Below are 22,254 nucleotides of genomic sequence, written 5' to 3' on the forward strand. Positions count from 1 at the left end.
GTAGTGGGAATGAGAATCCATCCTACTGAGTATTTGGTAAATGCTGTAAAAATGTTGCGGGAAGATGCACATGCTTTCTGTTACAAGAGATGCATTCCAAAGGTCAATAGCTTGTCAACAGCAAAGTAGGTTAGGCTGTTATATAATAGGTTATACACTGACCTAGCTTTGGGTCTTCATAAATAAATAGAACCTGTAAAAGAGTAGAGGTTAAAGTGAAACTTGCATCTGGGCTTGCTCTTAAGGCCTTCTTCTCATCCTTGAGATCAAACATCTAATGGATCAAACATTTAATGGATATTCCTTAAAATCATTGGAAGGAGAGGGGCAATCACAATCAGATCTTACATTTTGCTTTTGGTCTGGCTGAGGGCTGAGGATATTCAGGAAAAAGAAGAGTAGATGGTATACTCCATGTAAGTACTCCATACTAGCAAAGATGGCAGCCTTACTGCTTTGTCCCTGGGGAGCAGAGCTGAGCAGCAGCCTTTGTGTGACACCAACATCTGACAGTTGCAGAATCTCCATGGCTATCCCACATCTACACTGACAACTGCGAAGGAACCACAGAGAGGGGGTTGCCTTCACAGTGCCCTACCAAGGCAAAGAATTCACATGCAGAGAAACCCGTATGTAACACATTGGGGTTATTTATTTGGAAAAATGTTTATCTTCTCCCCACTAAGTGTAGAAAATAAGTTATTAATGCACTTTGCTTCCAGAGAGCAAATTGCTATTGCAATCAGAGAGAACTAGGCCACTGGCCAGAAGTGTCACAGTGGTTTTATGGAACCAAGACAATTCACTGGAAGTGCTTCTGCATGTCCTATGCCTTACTTCAGTAAATTTGGTTGGAGGGTATATATATAGTATAAAGGAAAACAGAGATGAGAATAAGCTTATTTTGTACAGTTCCTCTTTTTTACTGACAACCCTTCCTGTTAAAAGGCTTGTGAATAAGAAACTTTTCTTGTTCATGCAGCCATGTTTGTTTGTATTTGTTTCACTGGCATGTTTAATGTCTCCTTGCATTATTTGTAGGTACAAAATAGCACACCCTCTGATCCTAAAATTTATCCTTTGGGATCCAAGCTGGGTCTCCTGTTGTGTTCATCTCATTGTGTATGTACAAGGCTAAAAGGAGTAGAGGGCAGAAAACTGCTTGTGAAAAAGCAAACAGAAAAATTCCAGATATTCAGGTCTATTCAAATTGATATACTCAAAGGAAACCTAATGCACTGTTCCAGTTAACAGCTGCTGTAGGACCAACAGGGGGAACTCACATCTGTTTTGTGAGTTCTGCCAAAATGACAATAATTTTTTTTTTTTTTAGAAAACTTATAATTAATTTAATAAAAGAAATGATATATTGAAATTGTAACTGGAGGAATATCCTGCCCAAAATAATAGAGCTATTTTACGCTGCAATACATTTAGTACCTAAACTGCTCAATATTTTAACTTTGTCTGTATTTGTCTTTAATTTGAAATTGCTCTGATGCCTATTGATTAGTTTCATCTGAAACACAAGCATCTGTTACAAAATATTGATTTTTGCATCACCTTTTAGCCAAGTAGGTTAATTGAATGGTGCTTGGGGAAATTATCTCAGATGCCTGCTCTGTCTAATATTTGTCTTCAAAATGCTGATGGAATTGTTTGACATTTAGCCAAGATATCTGCTAGAACTGGAGCTTGAGCAGTGAGGCTGTGTAACAGAGGTAGTGATTAAAGTTACATTTTGAAGAGAATTCATTTATTCTTTATTTAGACAAAACAAACAAACCAAAGGCCAGATTTGGCTTCCATTGGTTAGTGGGAGTTTTGCCACTGTTCTAACAGTTGACTATTGGGCTACTGATATTTTAGGGAACACTCAAGGTACCACTGTCCTTGAAGTTTAAGTTAGTACAGAGTACTCAGCTGTCATGCAAACCCACCTATATTTACTGTGGTGTTTTGTATTGTACATGCATGTGGTACTCAGGTCTAAATAATTTCTTTTGGTTCCAGGTTTCAGTACAAATTCAAAACCTGGTCTGGGTTTCAGTCAACACTTAGCAGACAGTATGCTTATTCACAAAATAACAAGTGTTATTAAAATAAGAAACAATTCAGTTGTTTATACTTGTGATGAGAAGCTAATTAATCTACTTCAGAGTTACCTTTCACCTGTACTCTTTTCTATCCATGTTCCCAAAGTAAAAACAGTGAGCTTGATTCTTTCCTCACATTAAGAAAATTTACCACATTCCAACTTCATTGCCTTTACTAAACAATTCATAATTAGTCTGATGTGAGATTAAAATTATCAGGTCAGTGTGTTCAACATTTAGGAAAGACCACCCTAAACTTCAGTGAGTTTACATGTGCTCTCAGTGTGGATTATTGTCTAATGATGGAAGGGGTTTGCTTAGCAGATGTGCCAACAAGCATCATGATCTACAGTGCGTTAATGGGTGTAATTTCACTATATTGATGTTATATGAAAAGTATATGGTTTCTCAGGTATAAATTTAGATAAAAGTAGGCTTCCAGGCAGTCAGATACACTGTCAAAATAGATTTCATATATATGTAAGTACTGAAAATACCCTCACCTTTCTAACTAGAAGGGCTTCCATTATACCAACTGGAATAGTGTTTAAAAAACCCGCTACAATACTGCAACCATTTCTACATGTTCACAGTTTTCCCAGCATGGCTGTAAACCTCTGCAGTCACTTTTCTTTATTCACTTCTTGACTTGCTGGGTGTGCTGCTGTAAGGTGACCTAAGTGCCTGCTGCTGCCAGAAGGGGCAGTCCTGCCCTAAGTGTGTGCTTCCATCACCTTCCTTGTGCCAGGATAGATGCGGGAAATGAACTGAAAATCAACCCAACAACAGCATGATTTTCAATCAGATCAGTTCTGTGATCAGTCTCAGCAAATATCTACACAAATGCAGGCAGAAAGGACGTGATGGGAATGCACAACTGAGGACAGCACAGGAGAAAAAACGGGACCACAGTTTGTTGGTGGTGGGTTGCATGTATGTCAAATTCAAGTGGCAGCCACAAGGTATCACTTCACAACATGGCAGGAGCGGCATAACAGCGTGTTGGTTCTCTTCTCACCTATCTTCCCTCCTTCCCCTTTTCATCCCAGCCATAAACTTCAGCTACTTACCTTTATTTGCTAGCTATTGCTTGCAAGACCACTCTGATCCATTTTAGTTTGCCAAATATATAGAGGGTAAGAAAAGGTGGCATCTTCCACCATTCTAGTTAATTAAATTAACTCTGCAAAAGGTGAACTTGATAGTCGAAAAGATAGATAAGCCAGAGAGCAGGATAAGTCCAAGAGAAAGGTATGCTGCTTTCACTGCTGCAGAGCTATTGTGCCAACTCAACAGATCATAGAACCACAGTTCAGCTGCTCAGACAATGCTAAATATTTTATAGTATTCAGGGAATAAAAGTAAAATGTACTCCGTTAATAATCATACGGGATTTTCTTAACTCTTCCATTTATAAAAAAAAAGCAAGTGACAAAACTCTTTGCTTCCAGCTGGAAGTAAATGGCTCTTCACTGGAAAATGATTCCTTAAATGGTCACAGGTATATCTGGCCTGGAGAAATAGTAGTTAGCATTTGATTGTTGTTAAGTCATCCCACTAACCAGTTAATTGTTATGGCCTACCTACTGATGCCCAGCATTCAAGTCTGAGCCAAATGTAAATTGAGCTCAGAATATGCTACAGGCTGACCTGAACTAACAATTTCAGACAGCATATAAACCATAATTCTAGCCCTGCAGGCCTTTCTCATCTGAGTGCTCAGTAGTTCTATTAAATCTATGATGTGAAGTGGTTAGTGCTCCATCTATAGCATTATTTATACAAAATTATTTTGAATGAAAATTGATTTTAAACTAAATTAGACCATTCTCAAAAAATGTCTTTCTTTTTTGAAGGGGAAAAGATATTGGGGAAAAAACCTGACACCTGAAAATTGGGAAGAAAACATGCTTTTGACCAAAAACACATGAAAAATTTGTTCACAAACAAAACTTCCTTGTTTCTTGTTTGTGTCTCTGACTTTTAAAATGCTGGTTTTATTGAAAGTATCAATGGAAAAGGAGCTCATTTTCTAGCTCCTGTTACCCATAAATATCTGATACTCTGACCTGGACAGAAGCAGAGGACAGTGATGGCTATTGAGTCTCGCAGTACCTTTTTTTTTTTTTTTTCAGATTCTGATGGACCCCTAGTGCAATTTATAACACATTTAGAAGTTTTGTTGGAGCTCAGATTTTTTCTTCTAGTTTTCTATAAATTTGGGAAGCAAAGAGCTATTGCCATATGAAATTAAAGTCTTCTTGTTCTGTCTCTAAATGTCTTCTAGGGCGAGGTCTAAAACTGGGCTCATTTTACTAGTGTTCCAAAACGGAAGATGCTTCCCAGTATTTTATAGACAGAATTTTTCTTCAAATTGCAATCTGTCTGCGTAAGAGCAAGTTATAAAAAGGGAAAACTGACTGCAAAAAAGGCATTCTTCTTTCCAGGCTTTAGTGAACACTGAGCAGTACTAGATGGAGACAAGAAAAAGGACCAGCCAAACTATTGCAACGCTTTAAGCCCCAATGAGAAGGGATTACGGAGTGTGCTGGTTCAGCTGCACACAAGTTAAAGAATTAACCATGGTCATGTGCTGCAAGTGATGCTTGTAAAATCCTTACCAGCTGATGTGTATGATGCAAGGCATTGTATAGGTATTTCATACTTCAAGTATCTTGATAATAGCTATTTGCAACTTTTTTGTTTTGTTTATACAGGACACAGCTAGGAGCTGATACTACACTGCTAAATGATACAGTAGACTGCTGAAACCATCACCAAAATTTCAGTCTAAAATTTTGAGATAAAAAGGCAAGTGCAAACCGAACTATCTTCCAGGAGTTAAAGGTGAGACTATAGGCTCCCTCCCTCTAGTATATAAGTATGTCTGTGTGCACATATACGTACTTCAGCTATCAGATTGCTACATTTAACTGTCATCATGTCCACTGGAATACAAGTATGTTTACCTAGCTTTTATTTATATACGGTCAGGTCTTCATAAGAGCTCAAATACCGTTTCATTACCTAATTAAATGGATAGGACTTTAAAATTTTTTTAACTAGTAACTGTGGTGACACTTTGAACTGACCTGTTCTGAAAATTTATCCCCACTTGGGAGTGCTTTGACACAGATTAAAATAGAACAGTTATTTGTACTTGATCTCACCATATCCCAGCGGGTCAGAGTTACCACGTCAATATGTATCAAATCCTGTTTTTCTTTAAAAAACAGGAGGGGTGTTTATCAGGATAAGAGTCATTACATTGCTCCAGTTCTGGTATGACAGGAATTTGAGGTGGACTGGTGTGTAGTCCAGAGTCCCCATGGGATTGTAACAAACAGAGATACTGCCTGGGTCTATCCAGAGTAATACGCCTTTTATTTTGACAATGATCTGGCCAAACCAGGCCTTCTTAAGTCCAGTGCAGTTTAATAAAACCAAATTCTGGCTTTAGCAGTATTTTTGTATCCAGCATATAGGTCAAAGTGTAATGAGCACCTGAGACCTACTCCCAGTTCCCATTAAAATCAACAGATCAGATCTTTGAGTTCCCTTGTTCAGCCCTTGCTTGGGCAAAACCCTCAAATACTGAGTCATGACCCAACTTCACGGGCATCCCATTAATCAGAACCTGTCTGGGTCTGACTAGTGTCAGTCGCTTTCCTTGTTTTAGGACAGTTCCTTAAACTTTTATACATCTGTGTAACATGACTACACATAGGTAACTTCAACAAAAGTTGAGAAAACTGTTTTGCAAGAACCATTCAAAAAGATTCATGATCTTAGAGAATAGCATATGTGACCTATATGACTGCATGAGAGTCTCTAAAGATACTGCTTTACCAGCTGATCTGAATCACTGACATTAAGGGAATTCTGGTAAATGTCACCATACCTGCTAAATCTTTGAACTGTTAATTGGACATTGTTAACAAGGGTACTGTTTGCAGCATGCAATCAGTGAAGGCTCATAAACGTAATAATAAGAGAGGGAACCTACCAGTTTAATTGTAATCACTGACATAGGCCATGGATCATTTATTTGGTCTCTATTCAGTAGAGTGATTACTGAATTTTGCAAGAACCTTGCCTTCTGCTTCCTCCTGGATTTGCCCTTCAGTGTTGTGTACAACATTGCAGTGAGATTTTGAACCTGTAGAGGTGAAAAGTGTTACCATTTCAGTAATGTTACATATATTCTGAATCTGGTTCTTTTAATAGTTCTATTTGAAATCTGCCAGGTTTGATTATGTAACCTTAAAGGGGTATGAATTATAAACCCTTGAAAATTACAAGCGCATTAATCTAAATCCAGCAAGATTAATTGCAGAACTAAGGACTGTTCATTTATTAAGGATAATTGGGACCTATAGACCTCATTTTAGTCTGTTACTGAAATCATTACAGAAGTACCACAGTTTTCTGTGACACAGTACAAGGTTAGTTTGAAAAGTGGCCGAGCAATATGCAGTCTGGCTTCTCTTTTGATAGATATGAGTGCAGGTGTATGTAATTGTCATGTGAAGATTCTATGGGGAAGAATGTGAACTCTTTTCATTTTGTTGGAGATTGAATTCTACTTTCCCTCTGTGGTCATTGTTTGCCTAGTATCAACATAATTCACAATGAAAATCTATGCATTTTGTCAGTGATTCTGAAATTATCTGGCACTTTGCTATCGATTTTAATTGATTTTAATTGATCAGCTGATGAAAACAAAAGAAAATATGTCCTAACCCAGATGGCTGAATGCATTTCTAAAAGCTTAATACACTTTTATTTATCATTAGTTATGATATTTTGAGTAAATTTGACTGAAGTTATACAGTCACTTCTAAGAATTACTCAACTCCATACAGATATGGAGATATGTCATCCTATTTGCCATTTAATTGTGATTACTATTCTAATTCATTGTTCTTAGCATTGACTATTTGGGAAGATTTCTAGTCACTAATAATGTTAATTAATAAGGTTAGCATTGTTGATAATAGAATCAAAAATGCCCCATATATCTAAGTTCATCTCATAGGTGTAATAGCTGATCCCAGCTAGTTCAACAAAACTACACTTTTTGCTTCTGATTTGTTCTGTAAGATCTAAACTAACTCCAAATTTCCTTTCCAGATGGTAAGTGGGTGTAGTAGAGCTGCATATTCTAGGAGCCATCTTCAGATGTCAAGGTATTTTAATGAGTCATCTTGGTGTAAACTGCTTGAACTCTGCTTGCAAGTTCAGTGTCATTGCTGCTGAGTCATTCTGGCATTTCCAGCTTATATATTCTTTCTGGAGTATAAAGGGCTGGGGAGCATGGGTAAGTTCACTTGAGGTATGGGAGAAAAAGGCTGAGAAACTGTTGGGAATATCTGGGCTTTTGAAGAGAAATTATGACTTGCTCTTGGTTGTCACTTGAACTAAATCCAAATGCATATTTAGGGAATATTTGGACAATATACAGTATGGCTATAATTTTTTTAACAGAAAGTGGAAATCTGTCTGCTCATACTGATCTTAAGACTTAAACACCCAAATTAAAGGCTTGCTCAAGGGAAAGCAACTGAAGGAGGAGTCTTGAAGAAAAACCTTTGCTATGTTTCAGATGGACTCCTTTGTTTCCTCTGCAAATTATTTCTAAGTAAAGAAAATGTATTTCCAGGTAGTCAGATTTTAGTTAGTGTCCTGGAAGTCTAATTTTGCTCAATCAGCAAAAATGACAGCAAAATGCTACAAAGATTCCTAGTTGCTGGGTTGAGTAAAGTGAGAAAAGGTAAGCAGAGAATCTCATTATTCCACTAATGTAATTTAGAAAGGTACATGGAGTTGTACATTTAAATAAACTGTTTCATATAAAAACTACTTAACTGCTTCCAAGTAGGATAATTCTAGAATCATGGATTAGCAAAATCTGAAATTTTAAGGAAATCGCTTAGTGGAAGAATTGTTCACTAGCAAGGCTCTTTACCTCAATTCTTGACTCTTTTGAAGAACTAATACATTTGTGAAGAATAAACTCTCCTTAAAGAACTATGTTGAGTTTACCCTAATAGGCCATGTTTATCCAAGAACCTGCCAGTTCTGTTCTTCAGTGTAATTTCTATCAGTTTGCATAGGACAGACATCAGATTTACAGGTCCATCTTGAAGCTTTTTTAGAAAGTTGGCCTCAAATTTGCCACCTTCCATTCCTTGAGGACAGATCCTATTGTGTGCTACAGATTACATACCATGGTTAGTATGTCCTTTAGGAGCACACTTATCACTATTTGTTTTATGGATTTGTTCTAACACCTTTTGTACTGACATTTCACTTCATAACAGATCCTCCATTTCATTCCCTTTTAAGAAAGACTAACATAAGATACTGTGGTGATCAAAGACATGAAGAATTTGTTTAGCTTTCTACTACAGCCTTATCTTCTTTTGGTGTACACTTATCACTTGTTGGCCTTACAGATTTTCCAGCAACATTTCTTGCTTTCAAAGTGTTTGAAAAAGGATTTCATTCACAGTGTTTCTGCCTTAGTAAAATGTTTCTCAGAACTATTTTTGATTTGCCTTACTTTCTTTTAAAATCTCACTATGGGGGGTTTTTCCTCCATTTGAAAACAACTTCATTTTTTGGAGGGTGTTTCTGTATTTCTAATACTCTTTTATTGGCCTCTATTTAGACCTGAATACATTTTGGCCACTGTTGTGAGCCACCGAGTGCCTGTTTCACAGGCCTTTGAAGACCTTTTGAACCAGGTCTTGCATACTACTTGGTGTTGAAGATTTTTTCTTCTTGTTTTTTTTCCTCAATTAGCTGATCACAACAAGAAGTTATTACTCTAAATTTATTTTGTGTCACCTTCAGAAGAAGAGAATGAATTTCACAACCATGTTTTCAATTCACCTTCCATTTGACATGTGACTTCACTGAATAATGACTGGTGCTAAGGCAGACAGGCAGTAGGCATAGAGAACCTTCAAATTATCTACCTTTCTAATTTCCAGTGGAGAGTCTACACTGAACCCTGCTGAGAAGCGTTCTTCTGATTAACTGTTGCCAAAGTAACTATAAAGATCCCACTGTGTCAAGTATTTCTGAATGAAAAATGTATAATCATAGAACCATAGAATGGTTTGGGTTGGAAGTGACCTTACAGATCATCCAGTTCCACCCCCCTGCCATGGGCAGGGACACCTTCCACTAGCCCAGGTTGCTCCAAGCCCCGTCCAACCTGGCCTTGAACCCTGCCAGGGAGGGGGCAGCCACAGCTTCTCTGGGCAACCTGTGCCAGGGCCTCACCACCCTCACAGGGAAGAATTTCTTCCTTGTACTGAATCTGAATCTGCCCTTTTTCAGTTTAAAACTGTTACCCTCATCCTATCCCTACACCCCCTGATGCAGAGTCCCTGCCCAGCTTTCCTGTAGGCCCCCTTGAAGTACTGGAAGGTCTATAGGAAAGATAATAAATCTTGCCAGTGCTTATGCACAGAAAGTAATCTGTAGAGAACAATCCTGACCTGACAAAAAGAAGGCTTGTGACAGAATTAGCTACTTCAGTTTCTACTATTTCTGATTTCATTCTCTATACATTATTTCCTTTTGTTGGAGCAGCCATTGATAAATGAGGGTTCAAAAATTTTTTCCCTATTTTAATGTGTTTGAAAGATATAAAGAACTTTGCACAATCTGCCAGCACAAGGCCTGTGCTAAGCACATTACTCTTCCAGATTTCACAGATGCATATGAGTAAATGAAGAGGTAATGATTTTACGGATATTTATCTCATTTCTATTGTTTTGCCCAGGTTGTTCACAGTCTCTGTGGTATATATATATATATATGTCTCTGTTATAACTCCTTCAGTCTACTTGGACTTACAGTGGTTATTTCCTACAAAGATGATTTATAGAAAAGGAACGTGACACTACCTTTTATAGACTGTCATGAATATGATGAAAATAAGCATGAAATAGATAATGGACATATCTGATAGGATTGATTCTTTTTTAATTTTACACTGATACATCTCAGAATGGAGTAAAGATGTTTATTTGATGACGGTAAAAGATCAGAATTGCAGTTTTCAGTTCTGCAATTGTCTCCGTTTGTGACCTTGAATGAATCATACATAATTTACGTGCCTCATTTTTTTGGAAATTGATGATCACTCTTCTTCATATGAGAGAGGTTTGATGAAGTACTTTTATTAATTTGAGGCAAATAGGTAATATGGTGATGTAGTGATACTTGAGATTTCCAAAGGGAGGATGTTTGAACTTTCGTATTAAGCAATCTTCATTGACCAATTGTTTATTCAGCAGGATATGGTTTCATAGTGATACAACTCCTACACAGCAATGACAAATTAGCATAGATCTGACAATACTGAATGTGATCCAATACACTAAAGGGCACGGCCTCACATGCCCTGACCCAAACTCAATCCTCCCCCAGCAGCCCTGTCACAGATGCACCTTTCCATTCCAAGTGTTTATCACTTTCAATATATGAGTTCTTCCCAGTCAGCTTCACATCATCTTTAGTAATATCTCCTGAGTCTTGTCCGGTCTCTTCCTGTTATCCACTGCCTGATGAAGATTTAACCAGTCAGCCTGACGACTCAGGTCATTCCAGGAAAACAGCACAAGTTTCCTCCATGCCCTGGCCTGGCTCCCTCCCTGCAGCAGTCATGCAGGCCTGGGCGTGCTCCACCCCTGCCAGCACAACAGCCAGGGACCTCGGGAAGGCTCTGCCGTGAGTGACGGGAACCCCGAGGAGAAAAGGTGCACGGAGGAAAAGCACAGAGAGATCTAGAGCGTACGTAAAATCTGGAGCACAGTGCTTATGCACTGACCTGTTTCTACATCCACCGTCTTCCAGGCACAGTGTATGGTACCTACAACTATGTTCTGTGTGATAGCAAGTTGCACTTACGTTGTTGTGTGAGTAAGGTGTGCGATTTTCCACTCCAGTTATTGGCTAGGGTATGCAAGGCATCTTTATCCTTGTTTGCATTCACAAATTAACATATAGGTCACTTAAATACCATTAACCATTTGTAGCAAAGCATGTAGGACTTCCTGAACATTTTCACGACTCTGGAAGATGTTGAAGTACCCAAACTCATGGGGTTTTAGACATCAAAATATTATTACACATAGCAGGAAGGCACTGCAGAGAGGCCTTGTACCTCTCCCCGAACAAGGTCAATGCTGCTTCACAACACTAGTATTACCCTTACCAAAAAGCCAGAGGAGGATCACCGCATTAATTACAACCGAGTGCCACAACAGAGCCACTGAAATCCTGCGGTGCTCCAGGCTGTCCTGTGTTGGAGCTACTGCCCGAGCTTCACAACCACCACACCGCTGTTGTTTCCGAAGCAGGAGGACGAAGCGCCAGCCTCCCGCCGCCCTCTGTAGCCCGTTTCCAGCCGGGCGGACGCCGCCGCCCCGCACTGCCCCCAAGCCCGGCGGCACTGCCCGGCCCGCTGCACCGGCACAGACCGGCGGGGCGTAACCCCCCGCCACTGCGCTGGCTCTGCCCGCGGCCCCGGGCCGCCGCCGGCGGAAGGGTGCTGGGGACGCGCGCGGCGGAAGCGGCGGGTCCGAGCGCGGCGTCACGTCCGGTGCCGTCCCGCCGCTCGCGCGCGGCGCCGCGCCTGCCCTCCCCATGGCCGCCGCGGTGGTGAGTCCGCGAGCGCGCCGTGAACGCGGTGCTGAGGCTGCGGAGCCGTCCGCGGGGAACCCGCGGCCTCGCCGAGAGGCGGCGCGGAGGAGGGACGCGCGGGTTCTCGGCCCCGGGGCCGCGGGATTCAGGGGACGGGCCCGAAACCGCGGGGAGGGCCGCGGGGGTGGCAGGACGCGTCCCGGCTCCGGTGGCAGCTGGGAGCAGGTGGGGAGGGAAGCGGCGAGCGCAGGGCTGGGTGCGTGGCCCCTTCCCGCGCGTCCCTCGGCCTCCGGCTGCTCCCGGGGCAGCGCCGGTTTCCGCCCGTGTGCGGCCGGTTCCTCCCCCACCTTCGCTTCCAGCGTCCGCAGCATCCTCGAGCAGAGGGCTGAGGCCGGGCAGTGGTTTGTGCGGTGGCCACCCTGTCTTACAGAGCCCGTCTGCAGAGACCATGTAGTTCGGCTGACTTCTTGGAATTGTCAGAATCTGCAAGGGGTGTTTTTTTGTTTGGTCAGTCGGGGATTTTATGCATGGTTTCCTGTTAAATACTAAGAAGAAAGATTCTCGAGTGAGGTGGTTAGACGTTGGAACAGGAGCCCGAAGAAACTGAAATCTCCATTCTTAGAGGTGTTCAAAATATAACTGGAGATAGGACCCTGAGCAGTCGGATCTAACTTTGAAGTTACATCGAGTTTTGAAGTTGGCTCTGCTTTGAGTGGGGATTTAGAACAGGTGACCTCCAGAAGTTTCTTCCAACCTAAATTGTTCTCAGAATTTAAAAATATTTTCCAGGCTGTGGTTATAAAGAACTTGTCTGGAGTATCAAAACTAACAAAGCTCATTTTCCATTTGACTTACATGGCAGATACCCTAACAGCTCATTCCAGTCTCCTGGTGTGTCTCTAACACTCTCCCTCACACCCGTTCTCTGTTTGGCAGTTAAATGGCAACGTGTTTGGCTGCTGGCTAGAAAGTGTATGTGTCCAAGTGTGTGCTGATTGAGAGGTAACAGCCATCTACCCTAAATAATGTAACCGGCAGAATTACGATCACTGTTCCCTTAGCGGGAGGTCTAATACTCTCTGTCTCCCAGTGCCAAAGAGTTTCTCTTGGCACTTGCGGGAATACAGCGTCTTTAAGACTACTTTGTCATATTTGCCTGGAATTGGCCTGCAGGTTCAGAAATTGCTGGAGAAGATAGGAAGGTGAAGAGCAGGCTGGTGTCCTTAGAGGGGGAGATCAAAAGAATAGTAGGTAGCAACATGAGAGTATTTGGTTTGTGGAATAAGCAGGGATTATTAAAGACTGCCAAGGAAATGTAAGTAGTTAAATTGTGAAGTAATGATTGAGTTGCAAATACTGAGAATATAATACTGAAATAGAATAATGCTAAATTATTTTTTAAACAAAATATTGTAACAAAGCCAAATGCAGTTTTATAGATGTATGGACAGAAAGTTCAGAATCACTACTGCCCAGGATGTCACAGGTCAGGGTCTGGAAGAGATCAAGGGTCGAACAGCGAAACAAACTGAACAAATAACCAGATGAGATCACAGTGCAGTGTTGTGACAACAAAGGCTGTTACCTTTGGATGAATAAAAATAGAGAGATGTAAGGAAGTTAGTGAGATGTGAGAGGTGTTTTACCCATGCATGTAGCACTGGAATGATTGATACTGGAATATATCCAGGGTGTGTGGTTTTTCTCTCATTTTTATATCTATATATCCAATTATATATATTATTGCATTTATATATGTATATATAAAGGTGTTTTAAAAAATGAGACTCTGGTGGCAGTGTGATGGGGTTCTTGCTGATTTTCAGAAATATATTGAATAAGTCTTGATCATTACCTTTATTACAGAACAGCCATCACAGCACCAAATATTTGTACTGAATATGTGCACATTCAGACCACTTGCAACAAACTTAGCCCATTTTTCAATGTGAATATTTACAATTTAAATACAATAAATATATTGGCATTCAAAATGAAACCTAAAACTGTCACCTGGCTAAAAGCTGGTACCTTCTGCAAGTAGAAAAGGGGTTTGGAATCAATTTCAACATTATTTGACATCATCTTCCAGTGAGGATGGAAAAGACCAACAGAAGTGACTTGCTGGAGAAGTTCCACAGATGACTAGGTTATATAAAATTGCCTAACTTTAAGTAATTTGGTATTATTTCTTCTCTCCAGGATTTCAAAACCTATGTGGATCAAGCTTGTAGAGCTGCAGATGAATTTGTCAACATTTATTATGAGACAATGGATAAAAGAAGAAGGGTATGTAGGTATTTTGACAGTAGTTAGAACTGGCTTGTGCATTTCTTTGCTTGTTTAACTAGCTTTACACCTGAACGTTGGTTACCATGTGTTCTTTTGGCCAGGCTGAGATGTCTATTCCTCTTAGACTGCCTTGTAGAGGATTTTATGTTACTGTGCAGCACTGTTGTAGAAGGGGACTTTTCAGAAAGTGCCTTAGACTCCTTCATGATAATAGTTCAGTTCGTGTCCAACTCTGTTTTACAGGTAAAGGATTTGATCAGTAAGGGCAGATAAAACTTGCTTTATTTATCTCTGAGATCAGGATTTAGCTTATTTTTTTCCAAACTTCTTTTATTAGCAGTTATCACTTCTGTTTCTGGGAGTCTTCAGGAGTGCCTGAGGATAAAGTGGAAACAGCTCTATCTGGCTCTGAAAGTCTTCATGGACCACACTGATGTTTGCACCAAAAGAGAGCTGTGGAAACTGTTCTTTATAATGTATTATAATTTTAACTTAATAACTTTTAGATTATGTGAAAATATCAGCAGTTGCATGTTACTTCATAGTTACCTCGAGCATAAGTAGATTAGGCAGAGATGTATCAACAGCTTGAAGGAGAGTTGGGCAGTTACTCTATTGTTACAGCTTATGAAACATTTGGGAAGTTCTGGTCTACTGCTGCAGATGACTGGCCTTTGAAAGTTTTCACTGTTCCTGTTCTTGTTCACTTTCCCTGCCACCACCACCTGAAATTATACTTTCCTGACATAACGTGTGTTGCTCACACCCCCCTCCGCCAAAAAAAAAGTGATAATTATTCTGGAAAGGTAGGACTAGTTAGCAACTAGTACGTACAGTTCTGTCATTAGCTTTGTTAAAGAATCTCATCACCATTTAAATTTGGAGGCATAGGAGTCACTATGCAATTTTAAAGCAGAATATGTTTCATTTCTAATTCTTGGTCAGGAGCACTAACTGTTTTGTATGTTGTCCATTGTATGTGTTTACACATTTTCCCCAAATACATATTTTCACTCAGGCTTTAACAAGACTTTATTTGGACAAAGCAACGTTAATTTGGAATGGTAATGCAGTGTCTGGGCAAGAAGAACTGAATAAATTTTTTGAAATGTTACCATCTAGTGAATTCCAGGTTAATATGTTGGACTGCCAGCCTGTTCACGGTAAGGTTGTATTGCAGTCTACTTATTTATTTTTCAGTCTTTTTATAACCGTTGAAAGTGTGAAGTGCAGTTATAATAGTGCTTAATATTTGTTTTGGAACAAGCTTAGAGAAAATACTGAGGATTGGAATGTCAAGTTATGCATAAATAAAGCACAAAATAAGAGATGCAGCAACTTCACATTTTTTCTCATGTCTGAGAAAATATTTTAAGGACTGTTTGTTAAGATCATATTCAGATGCGATGTCTTTTCATGTATTGAAAAAGTCTGGTTTACCAGGTTAGGTTGTCCTTGACAGTGTGTGAGAGTCAGGAGACCTCTACTGTATCCTGATACTGACCTGCAGTATAATGGGGAACAGATCATTAACCTGCATGTACTTTGTTTGCTTTACATGTAGAATAGATGTTAAGTTCTTTAGATTTCTGATTAACAACTGCTAAAGAAAGCCTTAAATGGTTGAGAAATTAATGAATGACTTCTAATGGATATTTTGGGACTATAAGTAAGGAAAAAGCCTATGGTCAAGTGTGTTTATTTTGCTCTGCTGTAAAAAAGATACACTTTTTTTCCCTGCTGTTAGAGATTGTGTGCAACTTGCTAAATATATATGTATTCACAGAATCATGGAATGGTTTGGGTTGGAAGAGACCTTTAAAGATCACCTAGTTCCACCCCCCTGCCATGGGCAGGGACACCTTCCACCAGCCCAGGTTGCTCCAAGCCCCGTCCAACCTGGCCTTGAACCCTGCCAGGGAGGGGGCAGCCACAGCTTCTCTGGGCAACCTGTGCCAGGGCCTCACCACCCTCACAGGGAAGAAATTCTTCCTTATATCTAATCTAACTCTACCCTCTTTCAGTTTAAAACTGTTACCCCTCATCCTGTCCCTGCACCCCCTGATGCAGAGTCCCTCCCCACCTTTCCTGTAGCCCCTTTAAGCACTGGGAGGCCGCTCTAAGGTCTCCCCGGAGCCTTCTCTTCTCCAGCTGAACACCCCCAACTCTCTCAGCCTGTCCTCGTAAGGACACATACGTATATATATGTACATCTCAAAACCTCAGATGTTTCTTGTAGTGCTTTAAAATGAACAACATGAGATGAGAATAGAAAAGCCATTAAAAAGCAGTGCTGGTAAGCAGAAACACCGTTGTCTGTATAGAAATGATGCGGCAAAACTACTTTTTGTGAATGTGTAAGCAGTTGTTGCCCATAACTAGTATAACCAGAACTGAATGAAACTTTTGTGTATACTTCCTACTTTACCGGTTAGTCTTTGAGTTGTTTTCTTTATACTTTTTTTCCATGTGAAGAGCAAGCTACTCAAGGCCAGACGACAGTCCTTGTGGTGACAAGTGGGACAGTAAAATTTGATGGTGACAAGCAGCGCTACTTCAATCAGAACTTCTTGCTGACAGCACAAGCCACACCTACCAACACAGTGTGGAAGATCGCCAGTGACTGCTTCCGCTTTCAGGACTGGGCCAGTTAGTGAGGTTTGGCTCCGGGAAGTGACCTCTCTCAGGCGACAGGGTGAAGTTAGCTGTGCGGACAGCCGTTCTCCACACACGGGAAACGCTCGCTCTTCGGGCTGCGTCTGCCATTATGGAAGGGCTGCCTGCAGATGTTTCAGCGTTGATCCCAATGACCGTGGGTTTAGTAGTAAACAGTCTTAAAATTTGAGAGGTTGCTTGTGATTGTTGAACCTAATAAAATGCTGGCGGCAGCGAGCTGTGTTGGAATCATTCCTAAAATGCCTTATGTGCAGCTATGCTGCCAATTCCAGACTTCTGTGTAATGCTGAATGCTGAAACTCAGCAGTTCAAACTGATTTTGAACACAGGATCTTACAATTCTGACCAAACGTGACATTTTTTCAACTTGAAAAGTTCTGTTTTCACAGTAGCATCTTCCCTCTTTTGAAGAAGATGCTTGTGGCATGTCGAGAGAATTCATAAAGCTTCTTACTCGTGGTTGTAAGAGGCTAGAAAAGATTGACAGTGATTTCTGTTGTTTATGAAAGCGGCAAATAATAGCTCCTGAGTGTGTAATCTCTCAAATAATGCATTGGAAAGCTAATGTTGCCTTCTCTGATACGAAAGGACTAAATAATCTCATCAGGTTTCCTTTTGATTTTACCTTCTTAGACTTTGGTTGTAATTAATTTACATTGATTAGTATGTAGGGCATGCTGAATGATTCAGAGCTCTTTTGCCAACAACTCTTGTCACATGCATGTGAAGGGCTTCAAACTGATTATTTTTCTTTTGAAGTCTTATAGTGTAAGAAATAGGTCAGTTATATCATTTCTGTTTGCTTTAACTGTTAATTCTATTGCTATGAAGTTTGGACTGTTTTTCCCATATCTAGTCTGCAAGTTTTGAATCCCTACCGTGTTTTCAGGAAAAATTGTAAAAAAGTGACACTGAAAGTTTGTATTACTGTGAAGCCTTCACTTTTTATCTTCAGTACTGTTAGTCAGAACAGGTGCTTTGATTATTTTCAACGTAGAACAGCTCTGAACACAAATACCATCTTCCTCATGCAGATTTTTACTGTAGTTTTCATTTTCTTTTTAAATACTACCTTTAATTGTTGATTCTGGGATGTTGTGTGTGTCTTGCTTTAAATTTGCAGTTTAAAGCTTTCAACTGCTTTAAAATAGTTTTCAAGACTGCAGGTTAAGACTGTCCATCTTAACTTGGGAATTTAGGAGTAGATCTGAATATCAGCAGATTTGTTTCAGACTGGTACGTTTCTATTTTAAGCTGAGTTAAAATCAAATGTAGCTTTATACGTGAGAATATACTTGCTTGTAACTGAAAATAATGAGGGGAACTTGTAATTCTGATCTTAACATGTTGCAGTGACAGCAGCAACCTGAATACAAAAGCAGTTACGACTGCAGCTCGCTTGTTTTTAAGACTTAAATTAGGAAAACTGTGAAAATGAGCAATATTTAACTTGTGTAGAACATGTTAAAACATCTGTAGTTTGTGATGTAATTCCACAAATAATGGGATGTTTAGGAGAAATCGGTGGGTTTATTGGTTTATTTCCTTTTAAGGCACTCTAGTCCTTACATCAGTAAGTTAAATTGGTAACCCATCTCTAATCAGAAGCTGTTTATATGTTCTGAACTATTGTGTATTTTTCAGCCTGAAGAATATGAAAACCTGCAAAACAATGAAAGAAGTCCAGAATTTTTGAAAATGTAAATACTCTAAATACATTGTTATTTCTGTACGTGGTGAAGAAAGGATCACTATTTAATTACTGTTTGTTCTTAACAGAATATGCGGGGTTCATATATTTGTATTTCTTCTACAACTTTGAAAAGAAGACTTAACCCTAAATTTGCCTGTTACTGATACAGCGTTGTTGAAGTGTGACACTGGCATGGTGTGCTTTTCTGGTTTTATAATTTGCTGTTGATTGTATAAGTAGTGTTAAAGATCTGCTTTTCATGCACAAACCAGGTTTTGACTTTTGAAATGTAGTGATGGGTGCAACTGTAGCATTTGCTTGTGGAACTTTGAAGGCAATTGCCAGAACACACACTTACATCTGTACCTGATAAGCTTATCCGGGGAATAAATATTTATTGGATATTTTTATTCAGTGTTTAATTTGTATAGTAGTTTAAGCTTCTTCTGGGCAGATTAGGAGATTTAGAATATATGAGGCAATGTTTCAATCAAGTGCTATTCTCACTTACTTTCATGCTATTCAAATGCAGGCTGCTTTTAAATCTGACTTCTGTAATTAACATTGAAAAAACCCAACCAAACAGAAAAAGCCACCACTACCTGGAACGTTACTTGGGAAGCTTACGCCTAGCTGGACAAACCCAGTGTAAACTCTTACGTAGCAGGGTATGTAGTTGGAATTGGACTTGGTATGCATGCAGGAGTTTTTGAAGAGAACTTTATTAGAACACAATTGCTTCAGCCTAGGGAGAAGTGCCAGTTATGTACTGCCTGTTTCCATCATCTTTGATGAGGATAGCTTAGGGTGAGCTGGTACTACCATGATTAGCTGTTGCTCTTTATAACTGAAAATGGTGTTTTACAAAATATTTTCATGGAGCATACTAAGTGATAATGTAGCTATTAGATTAAATCAGTGATTGTACAAATGGATAATTAATGACACAAACTAAAAATCTCTTCCAAACTAGCTGGAGAAGTTAGGGATGCTGCAGCTCTGTGCTGCTTGTTAAAACTTCTGGGCTGAAATTAGCAGAAGAGAACATACGAATGCTTTTTATTCTGTTCAGTACAAAACTCTCTGGCTGGTTTTGTGTTCCCCATTGCTGACTGCTGTAATATCCAAAATTTACAATGGGCGTCTGTAGAGTGGACATGGTTTTCCTCTAAACTGTAAACAGGAGTCAATACTACCGGTTTTTGCTGTTTGATACCAAGTTACTCACGTACAAGTGGTCAGTGAAACAAAGCCAGCTGAAGAGCTAAGCACTTCCACATACTAAGTTGTGGCTTCTGAAGACTTGATAGATCTTCTCTTTTGTGTATATTCCCTGTATTGTCTTTATCACTCATTGGTTTTATGTTGCTTTGTTCTTTTGGCATACTACAGTTAAATTGACTTAAAATACTCGTGCTGTTCTTGGAATATAGAAAAGTGATCTGTTCTGATGGTATGAATGATTCGTTCTGATGGTTTTGATACGTGTACACTTCCTGATCCTGACTGGTGAAAAAGCACATTATAAAGAAATGCTGTTTTATCAGTAAAGTAACTTTCCACACTTGAATATATTTTCTAAGTTTTTGAAATTAAGACCTCTTGTAAGATTAATTTTTAAAAAACAAAAACCTACCTGATGCTTGGGGTTTTTTATTATTAGATGTTTTCATAGTTTGTTTTTATGATATTAAAAGCACAGGAAATAATTTGTGGCTTCCTTATCTTTACTGCTTGTGTTCTAGGTACGACTTAAGGTGTTCTGTTTGTTGCAGCATGGTGCTGGGGCACTGCAGAACAGGCTGGCTATGAGCTCTTTGTCAGTGCTGCAGCAAAAAAAATGTGTCTGGAATAATAACCCAATAGCAAATGCTTCACCAGGAGCACTGTCAAGCAGTAAACAGTGTTGAACTGGCTAGAGTAATAATCTCAAATCGACATTTCCCTCTAAAATTTACTGGAATTTAGACTGCTGTCCAACAAATACCTGAATGAAGTCAAACAAAACTTGAGCCAGATCTGTGGATTGTGAATATTTTCACTGAGAACATACCTGCTGTTTCTCTGCTAAGAAGAAATTAAACACTCAAGCAACGGTTCGTGTGATAACTGGTGATTTATTCACTTCATTTTGCTGTTTAAAATTAACATCAAATTACTAATGAACACTTAGAGTAGATAGCAGCTTTTGGTTGCTGGCAGTGAAAAGATGATGCTAATGCAAGGTCAGTGTTTGCGTGGGAACAGGCATTGTTCTAGAAACATGTTCTAGAAACAGTGCCAGATATATTGTAAAGTTATTGCTGTGTTTGAAGGTGTAGGTTTCAGTGAGGCTTTGCAAGCAGTCACTTTTTGTAATTATCCTGAGCAAGCCTCTGACAGCTGATGCAGTGTAAAGGTTTAAGAGCGCTGGGAAAAATAAATCACAGTTAGGGCCAAACCAGAAGATATTATTGTATGTATGTTGAAAGTGAATCTAGAAATTGCTCTTCCAATATTTGCCCTGGGCTGAAGAAGAGTTAAGTCTTTCTAAACAAGCTTTTGGCTTCCGATCCTAACTGAGAAGTAGTACATCATTGATAGCTGATCTTATGCCTTCAGAAGGCTGAGTTTCATAATGTAAATAAATCTATCTAGTTATCTTTTGTGTCTGGTGATTGAGTGGACTACGGAGACTAAATGGCCATTTTGCCCTGCATCAGTAAGATGGGTGCCTTAGAATATACTGTTGGAAAAGTGTGTTGAATTTCAGTGGCTAATTTTTGTTTTCTTACAGTCTGATTCAGTTCAGTCCCAGTGGGTTTGCAGCTTCATGGTGGTTTAAGGTTTCCAACCAGTATGCAATGTGTTGGACTTCTTAAAAGAAACAAAAATAAATTAATGTTGCTGCTGGGCTTAATAGTTATTATCAAAGTCTCTATGCCACAATACGAGGTCCTCTTGGGTGTTGAAGGACTTTGGTGTGTGTATTCATGCCAACAGAGTAAGAATGAACTCGATGTGAACTTACATTATGGACTCTGCAAGGTAGCCTTCTGTCAGCTACAGCACATTCCTAGGTTCTGAGCATTTAAAGCACATTTTTCTTCAAAACTAAACACATCCGTGCTGAATCCTTAGGCTCATCTGGATGGAACAATCCATAGGGGGGCACTGTGAGTTCTTATGTGTAACTGAATTGATTTAGGAGGTTTTAATTTCTAATGGACTAAAGTTTTGCTACTTCGAAAGGCTTAATTTTGTTGTATTTCTCTCAGTCCTGGGGCAGTGCTGCTTGGTAGGGCAGCCTAACCTGGTTTCATAGGGTTCATGTTTCCAGGTGAACTCTACGGGTGTTGCTTTCATTCAAGTCTTCCAAGAAAGTGAGGGCTTCATTCAAATGGACAGTTCTGTTGTCAGTTAGAGTCCCACAAAACTCTTAACTCCCCTCGATAACTATCACGTGGTATGCTTTCCTCTTTTAATTTGTGATTTAACAGAATTTAAGACAGTATGTGGACTATAACAAAAAATGGTGCTGTGTGTTTATAGGAAAAAGATAAACTGTAAAAGAACTGCACTGAAATACTTTTTGTATCTTTACAGTTGCAGGCTCTACATCCTCTTGATAGTAATAACACAAATAAACAAGGGGTTTATGATTCTAAATAGAATTACAGTTTGTGTGATGGTCTTCTACTGGTTATTATTCCCTCATGATTGGTCAGATCTGAGACAGGTATAGGGAATAAAAACAAATTTTATTGCAGTCTTACTGCACCCAAAAATTACAATGAGTTGCAAATATAGGCAATAATAAATTGGCACTATATTTAGAACATAACATAGATCATT

At 39.5% G+C, this 22,254-nt stretch overlaps 1 protein-coding gene and 1 long non-coding RNA gene across 3 annotated transcripts in view; both read left to right on the forward strand.

Moving 5' to 3' along the window:
* LOC141964597 (uncharacterized) overlaps positions 1 to 4,912 on the forward strand; it is a 56,532-nt gene extending 51,620 nt beyond the window's left edge. The window contains exon 3 of the long non-coding RNA XR_012634356.1: positions 4,814 to 4,912. This is a non-coding gene — a long non-coding RNA (uncharacterized LOC141964597). The remainder of the gene's footprint in view (positions 1 to 4,813) is intronic.
* Positions 4,913 to 11,678: 6,766 nt separating this feature from the next.
* On the forward strand, positions 11,679 to 22,022 carry NXT2 (nuclear transport factor 2 like export factor 2). 2 transcript variants are annotated; one of them, XM_074915149.1, is made up of 4 exons: positions 11,679 to 11,777; positions 13,962 to 14,048; positions 15,070 to 15,214; positions 16,527 to 22,021. In XM_074915149.1, the coding sequence occupies exons 1-4, from the start codon at positions 11,763 to 11,765 to the stop codon at positions 16,703 to 16,705; spliced, it is 426 nt and encodes a 141-aa protein (XP_074771250.1). In that variant the 5' UTR covers positions 11,679 to 11,762; the 3' UTR covers positions 16,706 to 22,021. The 2 variants fall into 2 exon arrangements, with proteins under 2 accessions (XP_074771250.1, XP_074771251.1); XM_074915150.1 differs by lacking the exon at positions 11,679 to 11,777 and having other exon boundaries at positions 13,967 to 14,052; positions 16,527 to 22,022.
* Positions 22,023 to 22,254: the final 232 nt, after the last annotated feature.

The sequence above is a fragment of the Athene noctua genome, chromosome 11, assembly GCF_965140245.1.
Source record: "Athene noctua chromosome 11, bAthNoc1.hap1.1, whole genome shotgun sequence".
Lineage (NCBI taxonomy): Eukaryota > Metazoa > Chordata > Aves > Strigiformes > Strigidae > Athene > Athene noctua.